Here is a 22,500-nt window from a genome sequence, read left to right on the forward strand (position 1 = left end):
CAACTAAACTAAAGACATAACTAACTGTGATCCCATTCGAAGAATACAGTACAAAATCCCACATTGACTTTTTTTTTTGTGTCAAAGCACAACCATGCTTCATATCTAGACCTCTGACTGAAAGGGGGCAGGAAGATATGTGTGGGGGCATATATGCAGATTCCATCATTAAAAAAACAGCTAGAATGATCCCATGACCATTCAGAGATAAAACACCATGGCCTTTCCATCTCCCAACAATGGGATGCCCTAGCGCTACAAAAAGACTGTCAGAGACGTGCGCACAGAGACGCCCGGACGCTACAAAGGGACCTGTCAGTGCTCCTGGTCTCCAGGCCTGGTGCTATCAAAGGGCCCTCTTGCCCCCGCCTGCCCTCCTACAGTCAGGGCTTGGCAGGCTGCTGTCGTGACTCGCACGGGTCATCAAAAGGGGACAAAAGGGCCAGGAGGCGAGGGAGGGGACAGGCCCGCCCTGTGAGTCCGGGCATCAGAGGCCTGCCATGACAGACAGGGTGGTACGCCAGCCTTTTAACTGCCACGGGTACCCCGGTTGCCCTGTCAACAGGGGCCCACCTTTAAAAAAGAACCCCCTGACTTTGCCCACCCACTTAGTCAGGATCTGAAACATAAGCTTGATGCTTCTCTTCTTCTTGTCTCTTCTCACCCTCTCTCTCTCTCCACACTCTAGAGTGGTGGTCGAATACTAATAGAGAAACATCTTTGATTTTCTGTTTAAGGTCTTCACTCTGTTTTACAAGAGATCTTCAGGTTAATACTGTACAGTATTCTAGCCCTCTTAAAAAAACCTTTCAAAGTGGCTCTGCATACAGATCAAAGCTCTCATTGAGTTGGGCTCCCCCCATGAGGAGGAGTCTCACTTTTCTTCTGGAGTTTTCCAAAAGGTTTAAGGCTACGTGTGAGGGTGAAATTAAATAAATGTGTTTTATTTTCAAAGGGCAAAGGAAGATGAAACCAAATTGAATCTAAACAGAATAAAAATGGCTTCGCATACACAGTAACACAGTAATCACTAAAACTAGCTCTTTTCAAAGCCTCCTGAACAAGCATATTCTAAAAGATACACATGTGTCGATATTTGGCGCAACATGTTGAAGGGAAGAAATAAGTAGAATTTTCATGTAGAGTAAACTTTTCCCCCCAGGACTGTGCAGAAAATTACAGCTGAGATTCATAGCTCTCATATAAGATGCTCAAAGAAGCAGACAAGGGACCTCACCGAATTCCATCATTGACTTTTGCCTGTGATCGCATCAACCACACTATATAAACCATTCTCTTGTGCTGTTGAAAACAGCCGGCTCATTGTAATAATTTCTTATAATGAATTCTCGTAATACCGTCTGCCCCCGAACTACATTTCCCAGGCCCCACTGGGCCTTGAGATTATAAAGCAGGCATGTGTGTGCTTTTAGCACACCTGCGCTGACGGCTGGCTCTGCCTTCTGTAAGGCATTTGTTCAACTTCAGGTAGGCCCCGAGCAGCTTTCAATTTCTCATTTAGAGACCGTGCTCAGGGTGGATGGGGCATATGTGTGTGTGTGTGTGTGTGTGTTTGTGTGTGTGTTTGTGTGTGTGTGTGTGTGTGTGTGTGTGTGTGTGTGTGTGTGTGTGTGTGTGTGTGTGTGTGTGTGTGTGTGTGTGTGTGTGTGAGCTTTCTCTCTCTCTCTTTCCTTCAGCATTGTAAAAATCATCATGCCCATTTATGAGCTACGTCTGCTCTGCACTTATAATGAAAAATGCATATCCTCCAAGAAACCAGTCTTAGCACGCGGAGATCAATGCAGAGATCAATTCCAGTGCCCACAGCCATGCAAACCTCTAAACATTCACAGCCTGAGGATTGAGTCCAAAATGGGAAAATTAATTGAGGGAATGTAATTAAGAGAGGAAGATTTCTACCATGTGTCCCAGGAAGAAGAAACAGAGAAAAAAAAGACTGAAAGCTTAGGTAAATGAGGCGCAAATGGTCTCGCACAACTACCTAGCAGAAATATTTATTTGCGTGAAAGACGAGAGAGATAATTGTCTGGTTGGGCTAAATTGCCAGATTTGGACGCTGTGGATTTTTTTTCTTACCCCCTCTCTTTTTTTTGGCTAGACTTGCCATGAGCATTGTTAAGCGTTGTGGATAACATGGCATAACGAGGGCAACGCAGCTGGAACTGGTTTTAATAAGTAGCTGCATTTTTTTGATGTCCCCTAATGAACAGATTAATAGAATCTCCTTCAGAGTGTCCTAATGAAGAGAATGGACTGAATTATGTATTCACACCAGAAAGAAAAGGGGGGCTAAAAAAGAAAAAGAAAAAAAAACGACGCGTTCCTTCTTGCGGGTTGACATTTACATAAGAAACAAAATAATAATAAAAACCCCCGACAACATGGCACATGACAGGCCTGTGGCTCAGCGCACTCGGTGCTGCCGGATCAATGAGAGACAGCTCGCGCCGACACTACAGGTGAGGATTGAAGTGAACATCAATGGCCAATGGGGGATCAGTGCGCACACACACACACACACACACACACACACACACACACACACACACAGGGTGGGAGAGCTCTGGGGCTCCTAGCACACACAGACATCTGCTGGAGCATTGGACCACAGGAGAGAGAGAGAGAGAGAGAGGGAGAGGGAGAGAGAGAGATATGGAAAACGCTTTCTTACAAATATGCATGGGCAGGATCAGAGATTCTGTACACATACACTCAAAAATAAACACATGCACGCAAGCTATACACACACACACACACACACACACACACACACACACACACACACACACACACACACACACACACACACACACACACACACACACACACACACACACACACACACACACACACACACACACACACACATGACCCAGACTTGCTCCAGGAAAATGGGGTTGGGTTCATTCACCCGTGTCGGCTTTGCGGTAGAGAGCCGATGCACCTCAGCAACTTATGCCCCGTACTGCTGATGGCGACGCACGAAAACACGCTCGCTTCGGTTCGAGTAAACCGAGAACCACAGACCTTTCCCCTCAGAGGCATTCTAACATCAACAGTATCTCACAAACACAAACAAGCGTTTTACGGTACGGTTATTTTACGGTGCAATACGATTCGCACTTGGCTCCTCTCCTCCCATTTCCATCCCCAGCACTGTGACTTATGGTCAGCTGCATACTTTTGAACATGGTTTGAGACATTTACATTTATCTCATGTAAAAATCATTATCTAAGAAGTAGACACTGGTTGCGGCGGGGGCAGTGTGTTTACTGTGTGTGTGTGTGTGTGTGTGTGTGTGTGTGTGTGTGTGTGTCGGGGGACTCGTTCCCATGTGCCGATACGGTGCAGCAGAGGTCCCTGTTTGAGCCGCGGCCAAAGCCGGCCCAGCCCCACCCTCTGCTCCTGGGAGGCCAATAAGCATGCTGGGACTCCGAGCAGGTGGCCAACAGCGGCTTGGTCTCACACACACACACACACACACACACACACACACACACACACACACACACACACACACACACACACACACACACACACACACACACACACACACACACACACACACACTCAACACTCTCTCACACACACACACACACACACACACACACACACACACACACACACACACACACACACTCAACACTCGCACACAGTTCATTCCCATAATCCCCCATGTGGGTAGCACATACTTGCTCTTCCCAGTCTATATCTGCTCTTATTTTAGCCCCAGAGACAGAGCGAGAGAGAGAGAGAGAGAGAGAGAGAGAGAGAGAGAGAGACAGACAGACAGAGAAAAAGAAAAAGAGTATAAGAAGCTGTATGTGTGTGTGTGTGTGTGTGTGTGGGAGGACATTACCGAGGCTCAGAGATTACAGGAGACCACAGGCGATGTGTAAATAAAACTATGGAACGTAAACATATAAATATGTGCTCTCATCATGCCTTGGCACTTCCACGGCACGCTGCCAGATCTCTCACTCGGCGCAGCGCAGCGCGGCACGGCGCGGCGGGATGAGGACCGCTCGGCGGGAATGCCAGCCGGTGTGCCAGCCTGTGTGTGGCGAGTGGTGGTGGCTGGCGCAACTCTAAATCCTGTGCACACATCCTAATCTTTACAGAGAAACAAAAACACGGGCCGCACAGACAAAGTCCACGGCGACTAGAGAAAAAAATCCTTCTATTCCCACATCGAAGAGATTTTGACAGCGAACAAAAAAAAAAATCTTATGTTAGGTGGAAAGCATTCAAATGACAACAAAGTGTCGTCTTATGTGGAAAACATTCAAATGACAACAAAGTGTCCTCCTCTAGTTAAAGCTGACCAGAGATCAGCTTCTGCATCCTCCTCTCTTTGCCTCCACAAAACAGATGGTCCTAGACATAACACAAATAGGGTCTACAGAGCAAACAAATGCAACTGCAAAAAAACAGGCCGGCTAGGAGTCGAGTGCAGGGGGGGTTTGGGAGCACGCCGGCCAGGTGATGTCTGGTGCTCGAGCCGGAGAGTAGGGGGTCTCTGCAGAGGGGCCCTGATTGGCTCCTCAGGGCAGGAGGAGACTGTGCGCGGGCGAGGGGGCCTGTCCTGACGGATGCCTGATCAATAATGCTAAAGAATGGAGATTGATCAGTTCCCACGGCGACCGCATTAACAGTCTCCCGAGTGTGACCTCTGACCTCAACTACAAACCACGTTCAACCCGAGACACGCGCTCAGCCGCACACCGAACACAGACATACTGTAGATGTTTGTGCACACACATACACACACACACTCCCAAAGCACATACAAAAGCTCATAGACACACACACACACACACACACACGCACACACACACACACACACACACCTACACACACACACACGCACACACACATACCACATATCTACTGAAACACACACACACACACACACACACAGACACACAGATAAGACACACACACACAAACCTAAGACACAAACAGCTCAGTGGCTTTGCCAATGGGAAAAACAAAAGGTAGTTGTCCGCCATGTACATGTTAAAGGATTTCCTATGCTGACCCAAGCGTCTAAGGTGTCATCCTGGCCAGGCAGCAGCAAGCAAGAGAGGCCAGACTCTGCAACAGCCCTTTCCAGACATGACCTTGCTCATTAGACCTCTCTCCCTCTCACACACACACACACACACACACACACACACACGCACATGCACACTAACACACACACACACACATACAGAGAGAGCGAGGGAGAGAGGGAGAGAGAGAGAAACACACACACACTCCTCTAACAACAGAAGGCACTGATTTCTTTTTAGGAGCGAGCGGACCACTCTGTTTGCTCTGAAGAAGTGAGCATGCTTCACTGTCCAAGGTCACATCAGACAAAACCATTCTCTCTCTTTCTCTGTTTCTCTCTCTTTCTCTCTCTCTTCCCAACCCTCTCTTTTTCTTTTTTCTTGACATGGTAATAGAGCCTATTATCGCATTTGTTCTTCCTCTGTGTTGTCTGTGCAAACACAAGGGTCTGACCAGTGGCAATTTTAGAGAGAGTAAATCTTATTCGGCACTGAATTGTAACTGCTTTAATTTCTTTGGACGGCAATCCCCCCTATTTAATTTGCGATGTGGCCCTTAATGTAATCAAATGAAATTCATAGCACTCGCAGATTACAGTCAATAGTCAGGGGCTATAATTAACTCCAAGTCCAAATTTCAGGTTTGCTAATAGCCAGCACTGGTAAAATATGGACTTCACGGCGTAAAAGAAGCAATGGTCGGGATAACCCTCTTGAGCAACGCAAGGGAAAAAAACATCATCCTGGGGAGGGAGCGGAGGAAGAAAATGAAAAAAAAAAAAAAAAAAAACAGAGCCAGAGTGATGAAATGAGGTTATGAGAAAGAAAAAAGCCGACTCCCACCCCGCTCACATTTGACTTAGCCTCGCTCGCAGCAGAAACAGTTAAGCCGCGCGAGTTGTCTAGCCTGGCCCGGTGGAGCTTTTCATGTTAAGCACTATTGTTCCCGCGTTGTTTCTAGCTCTAGCACATCCCACCCCCCACCTTTGCAACATTACATTTGGAAAAATGAAGAGAGATAGAGACAGACAGAGAGAGAGAGAGAGAGAGAGAGAGAGAGAGAAGGAGAGAGAGAGAAAGAGAGAGAGAGAGAGAAATTGGCCTCTGAGTCTCTGGTATGGGATCTGAGGGCTTAAAGCTAAGAAGCTATCAACTAATTATCAAAAACACAGAGCTGCGCTAATCAATTATTCAGATGAACATTAGGCTCCTAATATACATGAAGGCATGGGAGCATGATTTCCCTTAAGTACCACCCCAATCCCCCTACAGAACCCCCACCTCCCCACACACACACACACACACACACACACACACACACACACACACACACACACACACACAGCCCCTCACACCCCCACCCCCCTCCTCATTCACTCAACTCAACTACAGTGAGAAAATAATGCTTTCCAAATGTGAAATGAGTTCTGTGCTGTAGACCCAGGCTGGGTATTGATCCGCTTGCAGTCCTCAATCTACACACACCCCACTCACTCCACATTAGAGTGAAGGAGAGGTGGACGCAGGGGTGGAGGTGCTGGTGGTGGTGGAGTGTTTGTTTGGGGGCAGTGGGGGGTTGCTTGGGTTGGGAAGTGATAGGGCGGATGAAGGGGGGAGGTCGCTCAGAATGATTTCTGCATGTTTATTCGATTTGATCCGGGGAATTGTTTTCCCTTGATTCCCCCCGACTTATTGGCTCTCTTTATTGTCCAGAGCTGTCGATATTTATGCGCCGCGTGTGACGGGTGGACAGAAAGCACTCTGACCACCTCCACCCTCCCCTTCTCCACCACCACCTCCACCACCTCCACCACTACACATGCAGCAGAGGCACCAATGGAGGAGGAGGAGGAGGAGGTCAGGCTGGAGTAAATGGGCCCTCAGACCCTAGTCGGGACATTCTGTATTATTTAAAATGGACAGGAATGGGTCTGGTCCCTCTGGGGTCAAAGCCTCACAGGGGATTTCATAAGGATGTGTGTGTGTGGGGGGGGGGGGGGGGGGGGGCTGTCTGTCTGTCTCGGTGTGTGTATGGAGGGAAGGTATGGGCTATGTGGACGCATACTCTCATCACCCTCGTGGTTAAACGGCCTGCAGCTGCAGACATTCAGGGGGAACATTTGCGGTGCTTAACACGCTCGTGTGTGAGCCCGCATCTCAGGAACAATAGACCACTTGTGGTGGTTTCTTTTCTTTAAGTACCACGACTATTTTCTGAGTGAGAGAAAAAGAGAGAGAGAGAAGGAGAGAGAGAGAATAAAAAAGACCCATCATGGGGAGAATGTGAGCTCACATATTCTTCACAGCAGCTGCACACGACCCTGCACTGACTGCGGTGATCAAACCTCCACAAGCTGCGGTGATCAAACCTACACAAACGAAAAGAAATAATAAAAAATCCTCCACCTGCTTCCATGATTTGGGGCGAAAGATTAAGGCCGGCTATGACACCTGGAACGCTGCCTCCGTTGGTGCGGCTTTGCCTTGCCGTTGGGAATGCGGCGCTAACGTCAGAAGTGCCTCTTGCGCTTTGCCGCTCACGCGCACCTCTAAAAGTTTTAGCTGCACTGTCATCGCCCAGCGCTCGCCGTTCCCTTGAGCTGTTACAAATGGTTAGCCTGCGCGGAATTTCCCTCTGATTCACACAAGAAGGCATTCTTTCATCCGCTTAGATGAGGGCCCTGACGACATAAAAAATCTCTCCGTTTTGATACACATTTGTAGGTTGCCAGGAATATTGAAACGTTTAGAAGAGAACTGTGCCAGCCTCATCACTCCAGCCTGCGTGAGGCAGAGAAACAAAGAGAGCGCGCGAAAGGATGTTAAACGGGGCCTAATGAACAGGTGGTTTTGTCCTTTTCTGTTGAGGGGGGGGGGGGGGATTGGGGGGTTGAGGTCTCACACGTTTTGGCGTGTCGTAACTTGGTCCCTTATAGCGTTACCCATCTGAAACACACATGTCATTCATCAAAGCCCGGACCTAATCACTGACAATGGATAAATATAAGTCCTCTGTAAGACTACCCAGCAGGCTGCCTGTCTTTTGGGTGTGTGAATGTGTGGGTGCATGTGTGTGCGTGTCTGGGGGGGGAGGTGAGGAGTTCTTGGTGGTTATCTATTGTCTTTAGACTCCCTTAGCAGGCTCCCCCCGTGTCCAGAATAGGGGGCTGTAAATAAGTAGCAAAAATAGATGTTGAGGACAACTGTTGACAGAGAGCAAGGAGGTAAGCCAGCCCCCCTCCCTCCCCAGCAAGACCCCACTAGCTCAGATAATAAGGGCAAGGAGGAACAATGGGGAGTGGGGCACTTCTTACCCATATCCAAACACTACAAAAGCAATGGTGGACTATATTCGAAAAATAAATATAATCTAAAAATAAAGTAATCTGTGATTACACACGTTGAAAAGATCAAGATCGTAATCAAATGTTTTCCCTTTACTTTTTCAGCTCGTTCTGAGCAGAACCTTTAGACACCAAGCAACTAAAAGTGTCCTCGTTAACACACTCTCTTCATCTCCGAAAGGGCCGAGGTCTCCTCCATTGGCGTGTTAGTCGGGGAACCCAATCTGCACATCAATCTCCGCTGCTAGCATGTGACAATGGCGTGAGATAAACCCAAGGAGGACACCCGAGTAGCGCCCAGTCCAGAGGGTGAAACAGAAATGCGGGGGGGTGGGGGGGTCGGTGCCTGAGAAGGAGCGTCAGTGACCATGCCACCCCCCCCCCCCCCCCCTTTAACCCCCGCGCTGCCCCATGTGTGGACAATAATACGAGGAAGACCGAGAATGCCAGCACTGTGCTGAGAGACAATAATATGAGACCGACTGAAGGCACCTGACCAGCACAAAGGGCTTCCCATGCCTGAGCGGAAGGGTTGGAGCGCTTAACCCGCGCGGACCCGCATGCCATATTTCTCACCCGCGCGGCAGTTTGCATGCGAAGCGACAAGCCACAGGTCCCCGGTGGCATGCCTGCTTTGTGAGCCTGCACCCTTTTGATTGTCGACGGTTTGTTGGCACGCCGTGTCCTGTTTGTGCCTCTCCCCCTCCCCTCTGTTTGCCGTTTGGCAAAGTACCGTTTGAGTTGATTTGTTAGCGAGCATCCTTTTAAAATCAGCTGTCTTCGCTGGCCCCCTTTTCCCACCTCTCTCATTTCATGCCTTGATTGTCGGGATTTGTCCGGCGCAGACGGGAGAAAGCTTCGGGGAGAGCACGCCACTTCTTCCAGGTTCACTGCACGTCCCCAACCCCTTAACAAGACCCTTACACACCAATAAAAAAGCTTTTATCATAATATTCATCTGATAAGAGAAAAACGTTTTACTTATTCCTACTAGGTAGTGCTTTGGGAATATGAATCTGTCACTTTTGAGAAGTTTTTCAGTGCCATTTTCAGACATTTGTAGATGTGTAGATGTGTCGATGTGTGTGTGTGTGTGTGTGTGTGTGTGTGTGTGTGTGTGTGTGTGTGTGTGTGTGTGTGTGTGTTGCAGAATTTCTGAGTTTGGTAGAAGTATAAGGTGCAATTGAAAAAGAAGGGAAGCCACAAATGAATGAATGAATGAATGGAAGAAGAGGGCACCAAACCCCCGTGCCCTGTGTGCGCAGTGCCCAGACACAAAGGCCGATGGCTGGACGAGTGGATCGGCTCTACTGCCTGGGCCACTGGTGCCTCATGATGGTCTTTCCGCCTTTTATTCCCCATCAAAGCAACAAGTGGATGAACAGACTCCGTGAAACACTAAAAAACCACCCCTCCCTGGTGCGTCTGCATCTCTCGGCGGGGATTTCGGACCCTAAATCTTTCCTTTTAACAAGTGCACGGGCTTCCTTCCTCCGGCCTACCAACTCCCCCGGGTGGGTAAGCTGGAGGGATTGGGGAATTTGGAAAGGGGGTGGGGGTATAGGAGGGGTTGGGGAGGGGGTGGGGGTATTGGAGGGGTGGGGGGGGGCAGTAGCCACACATGGATCTCCTGCAGAGTCTGTGTGTCTGTCTTCTGGGCTTCTAGTCCTGACTTGCAGTAAACAACAGCCAGAAAAATAGAGAGAGAGAGAGAGAGAGAGAGAGAGAGAGAGAGAGAGAGAGAGAGAGATGAGGGGGGCCATAGCACCAGGACAAGAATGGCAGACGGGACAAGAGCCCAGTGAGTAACGGGCACGAGGGCGGTGATCAAATAACCAAAGTAATTATGTGCGGCTCGCGGCGGCAGATGTTTAAAGTACGGAGACCTAAATAGGACAATGATCAAGTAATGAGCTGTGAATTTCGGCAATATATTTACACCACCGCGCCGGCAGGCTGGTGGTGTGTGTGTGTGTTGTTGGTGGTGGGGGGGTTGTCTCCCTGTTCCCAGCAGGTCTGGTGAATTATTATGCAAGCTTGAGTCTGATACAGTTATCTAAATCAAAATCACCCTCATCCCAAGCTATCAGCTGTTGACAATAATAGAGATAAACTGCCACTTAGAATATATAAGATAAACATACGTTTTGAGTATTTATGGTGCAAGCAGCCTTCTTTTTCGACAGTAATGTGTGTAATTTATGAATGAGAGGAGGCCTTTGTGGCACAAGCCCTGCTACAGTGCTACATATCTGGCCTGATCAAACAGATATTGTTACCACTGAAATAGCAGCTTAAAAAAACTCTCCTGCCAAGAGGACCTGCCTACAGCATGGAAAAGAGAGAGAGGGAGAGAGAAAGAGAGAGGGGGAAAGAGTGAGGGAGAGGTCAAAGAGAGAGAGGGAGAGAACAGAGAGTGAGAGAGACAGAGGAGAAAAAAAATATGTACAGGAGCAGGCCTTACAAAAACTCACACGCCATCGCCAATTGTGGCTGCCGGGGTGCGGGGGGATATCATCTATCAGTGGACAAATGCAGGCCCCAGAATGCTGCTCCTCAAATGAAATAATATATCTTTGAAAGCCTACGCCTGCACCAGGCCCAAAGCCCATATATCAAGTCAGAGCGGCTGGTGGATCCGGTCCAGGGCCATTAACCTTCCACCTGTTCCCCCCACCCCCCTCTACCCCCACCCCACCGCCCCCCTCCGTCCGACTCTTCTCCACACCACCTCCACCCCCCCGTCCTTCAGGACGCACCCCTGCCCTTGGTACTGCTGCTCCCATCCCCTAGTTCATCCCCCCCCCCCACCACCACACACACACACACCCAACAAAACGTTCACAGGATAGAGCGCCTAATGTAAAACGGTGTGCATCAGAGGGCGGGACAAAGAAAAAGAGAGGAGAGAGAGAGAGAGAGAGAGAGAGAGAGAGGGAGAGAGGGAGGGGGTGCAGAAGCACAGCAGAATAATTCAAATGCAATGGACCAGGGACACAGTTACAAATCTTTGACCTGCTGTGCCGCCACTCGCGCGCACGCAGTTTGTCAGGGAGAGAGCGGCGGGTGACCTCCGTGACGGCTGGGAGGGGGGGGGAGGGTGCGGTCGAGGGGCGGTGGGCAGGTGGTGTGGGGAGCTGTGTATGTAGGGGATGGAGTGGGGGCGGATGTCTCGTGGGTGGGGTGGAGGGGGAACATAAATCGCCTACAAGTTCACAGATCATGCCCGAAACGGCTTATTAATTCTTTCTGATGCCGGGGGGGTTGGTCTGCAGCTGAGCCGGCCAGCTCTCTGCTATATCTAAACAGACACGAACCCACTCTCCGCTAGAAACCCTTCCCCGATAAACTGGACAGAAAAACAACATCAAAAAACGGAGGAGTTCTCCAGTCACACTTTGAATGAAAAACACCGCACATTTTATTTTTACGCACAAAAGTAAACTCATGTAATATTCATACTGAGAGGAAATTATGCACCTGGTGAGAAGTATCCGCTCTGTACATTATTTACTAAAGCTGATCCATATATGTAAACCACAGGAGAATGCATGCCTTGCATAAAGAGCCATCCCTCCTGCTCCTCCTAATAGAATCACCTGGTATGGATTTATTAATTGATTGAGGCAGCCGCAAGACAGCCCTGGCTGGCCACTTTAAAGGGAGTGGACCGTATGAACAGTAATTAGCGGCTAGCGCGCTAGCCTGACACCCATGTGTAATGAGGCAGGTTGCCCAGCCAAAGGTGCACAAGATTTGGGGAGGTAGGGGAGGTATGTGTGTGTGTGTGTGTGTGTGTGTGTGTGTGTGTGTGTGTATGTGTGTGTGTGTGTGTGTATGGGGGGGTATTTCTGAAGCAGGAGGCCCTTTTCCTCTGCTCTCTCCTCCAGATGCTTTTTCAATAAGCGCCCGGGCTCTCTGCTGGGTGCAGGGCCAGGAACAAGGTCCTAATACAGTCCTCCACACTTAATGGCTGGCCTGGTATTGTCATTCCGTTTCACTCGAAAGAAAGAGCAAAAAAAGTGAAAAAAGGGAAGTGAAAAAAAACGAAGACTCATACTGGACTGTCCCCCAGCAGCCATGAACGGGCAAAAATAAATATTGGCGCCACATGTCAAAGCATCGTTGGCTTTGCACGGTTGAGTTTTATCAGGTTGAAGAACTAAATATATGTATAACGTTACGACAGAGACAAACGCAAACCTACGTGCCTCGAAAGCAGCTGGGTGAAATGGAATGTCAATTTTTTAGCTACTCCGACAGCATTAGGGGGACTTGGTTTGGTAAGAACCTGACCATTCCAAATCAAACCTTGCTGAGATTCTCTGCATGGAAATTGAAATCGTTCTTTTTTTCAATTGTCATTTAAAACATTTAAGAGGCATGACAATCAATCTATTGTTTTATAAATGTTAAATAAATGTAAGCTAACTGATCTCATCAATGAAAGGACATTACTTACTAAGCTTATTGTGAGTTTGTAACTATTACAAACAATTATCATCATTTTAATGCTTACATTATATTTATGTTCATTTTGTTAAACAGTTAGCTAGTTGTTCACCAAAATGGTGGCATGGGAAAAATGGCCAAAAAGTGTACCGTTCTGGTACAAAAAGAGTCGTGGCCTGTGATTGATAAAAAAAATTGGGCACTTCACGCCACTATCTAACTGATATTCATTTTACACTACACATGCTCATGGTCAAACCCATTCACTACCACACATGCAAACACAAACCTGCACGACACTTACAAAAGAAACAAAAACAAAAAAAAAAGAAAACACCATATATTTATTTCCAGCCATTAATGGCATCCCATTGTCTGCCAGCACACGTGGGATTGAGGGGGGGAGGCTGAGAGGGGGGGGGAGTGAGGAAAGGCTAGTGGCCGTATGCATCCTATCCTGTAAACAATGGAGCTGGAGGTGCGGCGGAGCGGAGCGGAGAGGTGATCTCTCCGCAGGCATGAATCACTCCCCACATCCCCGGGCCCTGCGGTGCCGTGCGGGGAGCTCTTCCCAGGCAGGGCCCACACGGCTGGGGCTGAGCGGCCCCGGTGACAGCCCCCCTCGCACAGCCAGGCTGGCCCTGCATCTGTTTCCCCCCAGCTCCCACTGAGAGCATGACACAACACCAGGGGCGGGATGCCACCATCAGAGACACGCACACACACACGCACGCACACAAACACAGACACACATAGACAAACAGAGGCAGACAAACTGAGGTAGATAGACAAACACACACAGACATACAAATGGATGTGAACACATAGACAACACCACATACAAACATATTTAAATTCAAACATACTCTCACAAATGTTCTCATCAACAAACAATCTTACACGGGCAAATTCATCACCCACACACACACACACACACACACACACACACACACACACACACACACACACTCGCCTGATATAACTGTTATAACAGACAACTGTTACGAATAGGAATGACACACTGCATAACCACAGGAATGTCTTTGTCATCTTTGCTACTGTTGGGGTACAGTGGTCTATGATGATAAAAGGAGATGGATGATTTTTTTTTCATACTCTCATTCAAAAAAATCTTAATTTAAGAAAACCTGCAAAAAACTGGTCTTTCACACTGTGCATATCTGGTACATTCTTCAACAGCCACCATTCAAACTCTCAGTCCCACATAGTCTAATCTAAGGCCAGTAATTAAATCTTTCACAGCAGTTGTAGCTTTCTAGAGATGCCCTTGAAAACAAGAGCGCTTTTTTTTTGCCCTGTCATCACTTTCTTTGCCTTTTTAATTCTAAAAATCAGCCATGATCTCAACAGTTACATTAAACTCTGAGCTACACTAGGTCAGGGAAGATCCTTTTCTCTTTTTTCCCCCAAACAATCCAACACCTGCCCAGTGAAGGATGCTGTTTGGACTGTATCTGTGAGCAGACACAAAGGGGCAGCTCTCTTCGGAGGCTTCATTGTGGCTAAATATTTATGAGCCTGTAACCATGTTCAACTTATGGAAGCTAAATCTTTAAACGCTTCTGTCCAGGCACTTTCTCACCCCTTCTCCATTACCAGAGAAATTCCTTTTGTTCCTACGACGCTAATCATAGCATCAGAGATGTAGGTGAGTATTTATAGTCACTTAACAAGCCATACCCCAGACAGGCTTTTTATTCACAAGTGTTTCCTGTGTTTATCCTACACTGCCCTCTCCACTGCCACGGCTTTACTCACAGAGGATATCACATGCAAAAGACAAACAAAGGTTGATGATGAGAATATTTTTTTCTTTAGCTTTACTGTACACATGACTCCTCCTGGAAAATCACGGTCAGAGAAAGAGAGAAATAGAGAGAGAGAGATAGAGAGAGAGAGAGAGATAGAGAGAGAGAGAGAGTGAGGGTAGGAATAGGAGAAGACAGCTCTCAACTCTCAAAATGAGTAAACGTGTATACGGTACATTCTTACAGAACACAGATCAATATGCAGCTCTCGATATAAACACTGCTCAAATATGAAAGATTTTTCAGATTTTTTTATATATATATCTAAAAAAAATATATGATACCACTGACGATCTGTGCGCTTCGTCTTTAGCGGCTGCTTTGAGAGCACCTGCACTTGACCTGACATCGACAACATCCGGTGAAGCCCTGTCCGCCCATAGCCACGGCGCTGGCTGTGTACCTGAGTGCCTTGTTTGTTAGCGGCTTGTAGCAGCACAGCGGGGGGAGCTTACGCAGGGTTTTGCGCCCATCACCAGCGCTAAGCTCACCGCTTCCCAGCAACCCCACGAGTATCCTCTAATTAGCAACGAGCCGGGGAGCGAGAGAGCAGGACGTGAGGGAGAGAGCGAAAGAAAGAAAGAGAGAGAGTGAGTGGTGTGTGTGTGTGTGTGTGTGTGTGTGGGGGGGTTCTCAAAGTGGGGTCTGTAAACATCTATGAGTGCTGCTGGCGCATCAATTTCTAGCCCCTGAGCCTGGGAGTGTGTCTCGCTGGGGGCCCATGAAGAGGCCTCTCCAGGTAAAAACCGCTCACTCCAACACATTGTCCTCTCACCTCCCTCTGCCCCCCCCCTCTCTCTCTGCACCACACACACAACAGACACTCCCTGTTGTCTGTGCCACCCCTGCTATTACGCAGCTATTAAAAAACTCCAACAAAATGATGCTGGAGAGGATAGGAAGTAGGAATTGAGGGGTTTGGGGGGTTCCTCTCTGCCTATTGTAAAAGGTGAGACTCCCTGGCCATTAGGCCCATACTCTAGGGGATGTAATTTAGTACAGAACAATGACAGCTTGCCATGGCCAAGCGTGTGAGAGGCTGCCGGCCATCATCTGTCGATGGGCTGTGGTGAATGTGTCCGGCAAAAAGGCGGCTATTGGAAATAATTACCCTGATTGGGAAAAGCCCAAATAGCGAACTAAGTACACTAGAGCACATTTGAATGAAATCATTCAGGTATCTAACCTCATCACAGGCCGTCCCTGATAAATGTCAACATGAATATCAAAAGCTCCTGACAGGAGCCAATTGAGGAATTTTGACAATAGCATTTTTCCTCTATGATATCTATGCACCATTAATATGATGTGATGACAATCACACAGAGGCAAATTAGCTGAGTGTGACAGTGAGAAATAAAAATCACCCAGTCTGTGATCTACAATCATACACTATACACCACCCCTTAAAGCTTAAAGCATGAGCTTTCCAATTAATTTCACATTATCTGTAATACTTGTGTAACACTGTTTTAAATATACCAAAAGAGGTAAGGTTATTGATAACATATACTACATACATATAACATATTATCCATGTGATTATGTCTTGTCTCGTACTATGTGTCCACAAAAATGTGCATATTCTATTGTATTATACACTTCATCTCTATTAAAAGGAGGAACCTACAATCTTACAACTAAAAAAACCCAATACATTTCACTTTTAGCCATGAATTGCTCAAAAGATTTTGTGTGCTTTCTTTGTAGTGGTATTCATAGCCTCCCAAGTACTTTGAGTTAATTTCCTGGGTTAATTGACGAGCTTTGGACTGGTGGAAAATTCCAAAGGCCGCACAGAATTTTATGCAGACTGTGGCCAGAATATTCAGGGATGTCGTTTGGATTTTAATACACACATGAAATGACTCACACAGATGTAATTCATGGTCTGCCCTACAAACCGCAAAAGGACTCACAGACTGCACAAATGAACAGGGTCAGGTTTTCCTAAAGCACTGTTAACACTGTTAAGATCATCTTTAATGGATCAGTATTTTGATTAACTTGAATGTTCTGTTTTTGTTCGTTTGAAGTTGTATAGACTGTTTGGAAGGTGGTATCAGACAGATTCATTCCTGTGTTGTATTAGGCAAAATGCAAGAATTTTAAAAAGAAGACAATCTTTTATGAATTTGTGTGGTGCCTGTTAATTAGGAATGAACACAGCAAAGACTTTCTTACTAATGCCAGAGAAAGACTCAGCAAGCTATTTATCCATTTTTCATACATGCGTATAAATGTATTATCTCCCCAATGTATTTGCATAGACATCAGTGAAATAAGAACATCTATTTTTCATAAGTCTTTCATAAGAATTTCCCTCATGTCCATTTTTACAAACCACAACTCTAATTCTCAATGTTCGTACAAAGGCTTAAAAATCAAAACTTTCGTCTATGTTTATATAACGCACAGAGACAGAGAAAGAGAGAGCAAGAGAGAGAAAGAGAGAGACAGTCAAAGAGCAGAATATAAAGGACGCACACACACACACACACACACACAGAAAGAGAGGGAGATACAGAGCGAGAAAGAGAAAGAGAGACGGAGAACATTTCATACCTTTAGCTCTCTGAAGAATATGCTGCTGCGGGCCCACTCCACGATGGAGAAGAGCGTCTGGTCGGCCATCTTGCACATGAGGCCGAAGGTGTTGAGCTTCTCGTGCTTGCCCCGGCTGGCCTGCTCCTGCTGCAGGTAGGCCAGGATCTTGGCCTGCACCTGCAGCTCGTCCGGCTCGCACTTGAGCAGCTCCACGATGAGGTGCGGGAAGCTGGGCGGCGAGCCGGTCGGGTACGTGTCCATGTACGGGTAGCCCATGATGGACTCGGGCGAGCTGGTGTACGGGTCGGGGTACTCGGACTTGATGGTGCGGCTCTGGAAGTGGCCGTAGGCCGCCTGGTAGTGGCCCTGGAGGCTGCCGGCGTGCGGAGGCATGGCCATGCTCACCGGCGACGTGACGAAGGGGCTGCGGTCGTAGTCGACGGGCGGGAGCGCGGCGTGGCTGTGGCTCAGCGGCAGGCCCTTGGACACGGAGTGGATGTTCTGGATGGCCGAGGTGATGGTGAGGTCGGTGGGCACGCTCTGCATCACCTGCGTCATGGCCTCGATCTTCAGGCCGTTGGCGCGGATCAGCGCCTTCTTCTGCTGCTTCAGCGCCCGGTCCCGTTTGTACATGGGGCCGAACTTGTTACGGCCGCCGCGCATGCGGTCCGCACGCACAGCTGAAGAGGGAGAGACAGAGAGAGAGAGGGAGAGAGAGAGAGAGAGAGGGGGAGAGAGAGAGAGGAGAGAGAGGAAGAGTGTCAATGCACTGATTTTTGTTGTATGCATAAATTAAATAAGTCAATTCTTCTATTTCTTCTATTTTACTGACTAACTTAAAAGCTAAATGTGTTGCCTAACTTGCTTTCCACCTGAAGCATTTTGGTCCAAAGTCCAAATATGAGTGGAAATAAACATGAAAAAATTACAGATAAAAGTAACTGAACTCACAAACCACATCTTAGGCTCATGTGCTCAAGCCTGAAAAATCTGCTCTGCTCTACTACAAGAATAACCTGTAACATTAGGAGAAAGTTGTGTGACATCGGAGAACTGATACCATTGGCTCACATTGGCGAATATGCTTTTGTCAGTGGAAAAACTCCCCCTTTTGACCGACTCTGATTTTGGTGATGTGCAAAGTTCATAAGGTTCAAAGTAAAATAAATGTTGAAGATGAATCTAATGAAAGTGTTTTAGTCATATCAAATCGCAACTATAGAAGTGACCGTTTTTGCTGTATAAATTATACAACAGAAATGTATAAAACCTGGGATTTTTTCCCTGAGCATATTTGTTCCTCTCATTATAAAAACAAAAATGATCAAAAACATTGCACATTTGTATCTTGGTTATTCTAGATTACTGAATATTCTAAGGTTATTCAAAGGTATTGAGTGACATGATTTGTTAAATGGTGATATTTGAACCCACTTTGTTCCAGTCAAACAGAGTGCCATTTAGAGCAATATTTAGCTTAAGAAAACGCGACGCTAATCCTGGTCATTACATCAAATCAGCTTGGTCAGCTCCGTGCGCTAAAGCGCCACTCTCTGATCCCAGCCACAGGGACGCCTCCGCCTCTCCCTCCTTCATCTTTCCTTTTTTTCTTTTCTTGGGGGGTGAGGGGGCACGTTTTGGGGCACGTGTTAATTATTCATGTTTAGTTATTCCTTGTGCCCGGCTGTCTGTGGAGATGGACTGTCAGCAGGTGGATGACTAAAGGTTCCCAAATATCCACCTTTCATTTTTTAACCCCTACCCTCAACAGCTCCTGCATCCCCAAAATCACCATTAAGCCTCCTCCCCCACCACCAAACACTCTCACCCCCATTCTAATCCTCTACTCCGCTACTCCAGCTATCTGGACCCCTGGAGTCAGTTAGCATTCAAGCACACCACCGATAATACTCCCCATCAGTGTCCCGACAAATACAGATACACACACACACACACACACACACACGCACACACACACACACACACACACACACACACACACACACCCACACACACACACACACACACACACACACCAAATAAGGTAAGAGACTGACAAAAACAGAAAGAGAAGAGAGAGGAAAATTGAAATAAATAATGGACTTTAAAAGGAATCCAGTGCAGCAGCTGCCTTGGGAGCAATTTTAATGGTCTCCGTCACAGCGGTGTGTGTGTCGTGGACACGCTGATCTGAGTGTGTGAGACACAGATCCTACCCTGGCTCACAGCAGCCATGACGGGTCAAAACACATACACACACACACACACACACACACACACACACACACACACACACACACACACACACAGAGGGGTAAGCCACATAGCCCTCGAGCACTGGAGGTGAGGATTAACACAGCCGTTAAAAATTTAACACCGCCCCCCCCCCAAAAAAAGGAAAAAGGAAAAAAAAAGGGGAAAGAGGAAACCCTGTGTATCCATTATACATTATACAACGATTAATGATTCAGAGCAACAGGGTAATTAATGAACTGAAAACTAATAGTTGTCCCTTTTGGGAAAACACAATTAGGTCTAGACCTGGGAGTCTGATCATGTATACACGTTTTTTTGTGATTATTATTATTCCACCTCTTTTTTTCCCCACCATCATCCTCTTCTCGCGTCTAATTAAACAAGGTTATTTACATGCATGTCATACAGAATTTTTTTTCTGCCACTGGAAGAAAGAACAAAAAAAAAAGGAAAAAAAAAAGGAAAAAAATTAACGAAGCCCACCCCTCCTCCCTCTTCCCTCCCAACTCTTCCTCTCTCTCTTTCTCTTTCTCTCTCTCTCTCCCTCGCTCCCTCTCTCTGATCGGCGTCTGGCTGGAGACCCAACAGGAAGCCCCCGCTGGAGCAATGGAGAGACAAGGATGAGAGGAGAGGAGGAGAAGAGGAGAAGAGAAGTCCGGGGAGTTCTCTCTCTCTCTCTCACACGCGCTCTCTCTCTCTCTCTCTCTCGTTCGGCGGCGGTGGCAGCAGCAGCAGCAGCGGGGTCGGTGGTTGGCGTCAGCCGCTTATTGGCTGATTTATGTGTGTTTAATATACAGGAATATTAAGCGCGCGCGGACGCGAGGATCCCTGTCGCCGTGTGGCATATTAACGGGCGGGCCGGTGGCGTTCTGACACCCTGTTTGTCATGTCTGTGGGAGCCCTTGCTCCCGGGGCCGGGGGAGCGGTAGAGGGGGGTGGGGGTCAGACCCTCACGCACACATGAATACCTATGATGCCTATGCATAAGTAATAGCAGAGTGCAGCACCGCCAAGGCAGGTTAAAGGATGACTGAGCGAGCTTGCGGAGCCAGGGATGTGGACAGAGGAGGTGAGCAGGGGGAGAAGGAGGAGGAGGAGGGAGGAGAGGGGGAGCAAGACTGAGAGAGAAAGAGAGAGAGAAAGAGAGAGAGAGAGAGGGAGAGCACAAACAAAACCACGTCAAGGCTAATGTGAGGCAATGCATTTTCTCCCCCGCTGTTTATTTCTTAAATAAAATCTTTGAATTGTTCTTATTCATCACTCCGGAAATGCCTTTCTGAGTAATCGCAAGGTGGCGGCTGAGAGATGGGAATCGATCAGCGTTAGATTGAGTGATCTAATACACAACGCCACCAACTCAAGGCTCCTGTCTGCCTAACCAATTAAAATGAATGCAATAGGGAGTGAATAGGAGCAGGAACCGGACTAGACTGGAGAGATCATATTTTGATGGAGTATGTGAAATAAGGAAGTGGCACTGATTTAAACTTGTGCTGCTTTAAACTGCTAACACACCACAACAACAGCAACAAAAGCGGTAGGAATCTTGCTGATATGAAAATAACATTGTAAACAACAGAGCGTACGCGCAGATATGAGTCGGCGACGCTTATCAGTGGTTGATAAGGAGGCTGATTTGTTCGTGGACATATTGGGGCAACTGTCTGTGTCAAACAGATAGGCCAGGATCACAGGGAGATTATGCCTGTTAGTATTCATTTCAAAATATCAAAAACAATCGGCGGAGGACACAAAACACAGTGACCCGCAACTTTATTTTTACAAAAACACTTTTTACAAAAACATTTAATATAAGTGCACATGAGTGTGTATGCCTGCATGTCTGTGTGTGTGTGTGTGTGTGTGTGTGTGTGTGTGTGTGTGTGTGTGTGTGTGTGTTGCATGTGTCATTATATCTCTCTCTGGGCTGCCTTGCTCTTTAGTGTTTACAAAAAGAGCTCACCCACCAACCCCCCCCCCCCACCCACCCACCCAAAAAAGGGGAAAAAAGAAACAGAAAGCAAAAAAAAAAAAATCAGGATTCCACAGGCTCACTCCAGCTGTGACAACAGCGCAAAACTAAAAATGCATGTGCCTGGATAGGCCTGACAGAGTGCTGGAGGGCCTTGGATCCCTGCACCAACACATGAGAGCAAATCAAAGCGAGTAAGCTGTAAAATGACAGGCCTGGAAATTCTACCCCCCGGCCATTACACAATTAATAGTAATTACCCCGCCGCTTCTGCGAGCTGAGGGGAAGAGACGTCACAAAACACATTATGGAGACCAAATCAAATAAACTTGAAAAAAGTGATTAAATTCAAAATCTGGAAAAAAGGAAAAAAAACATGTATGCTAAAAAGGAAAGTGTTGATTTTTTGGGAGGCTTTTACAAGTTCGAGAGGGAGAGAGGGACAGAGACAGAGGCCTCCGAGCCAGTCTGTGTGTTTGTGTGTGTGTGTGTGTGTGTGTGTGTGTGTGTGTGTGTGTGTGTGTGTGTGTGTGTGTGTGTGTGTGTGTCTTGGTGTGTTTTCTGTTCAGATGCTAGGGGCGCTTGTGAGTATGGAAACGGGCCTGCCTGGAAAAAGAGGAGAAGAAAGAAGAGGAGGAAAAGGAGAGGAAGAAGAAAAAGAGAAGAGAATCGCTCTCACCCTCCAGCTTCATTCCGACCGTGAGGCACTTCTGGAAGCGGCAGTAGGGGCAGCGTTTGCGCTGGGTCTTGTCGATCTGACAGCTCTGGTTCTCGATGCACGTGTAGCGTTTGTTGTTCTGGACGGTGCGCTTGAAGAAGCCCTGTCGGGGGGGATGGGCACAATTAAGATGTCAGCGACGCAGACGACAACGCTTAATTTGTAGATGTGTGAAGGTCGCAGTCTACACACACCAGCACACACGCACACACACACACACACACTCAAACGGAAATGTGCGTAAAATATGCACACTAACAATGCACATACAAGGTCAAAAACACATACATAAATAAATAGACT

General features: G+C 47.4%; 1 protein-coding gene across 1 annotated transcript in view; it reads right to left on the reverse strand.

The window, feature by feature from the left end:
• The window catches only part of nr5a2 (nuclear receptor subfamily 5, group A, member 2), a 58,021-nt gene that overhangs the window by 27,249 nt on the left and 8,272 nt on the right, over positions 1-22,500 (reverse strand). The window contains exons 4-5 of the mRNA XM_062555559.1: positions 22,159-22,300; positions 17,270-17,931 (exon numbers count right to left, since the gene is read on the reverse strand). Coding sequence (XP_062411543.1) covers positions 17,270-17,931; positions 22,159-22,300 — 804 coding nt within the window. The remainder of the gene's footprint in view (positions 1-17,269; positions 17,932-22,158; positions 22,301-22,500) is intronic.

This window comes from Sardina pilchardus, chromosome 15, assembly GCF_963854185.1.
Source record: "Sardina pilchardus chromosome 15, fSarPil1.1, whole genome shotgun sequence".
Classification (NCBI taxonomy): domain Eukaryota; kingdom Metazoa; phylum Chordata; class Actinopteri; order Clupeiformes; family Clupeidae; genus Sardina; species Sardina pilchardus.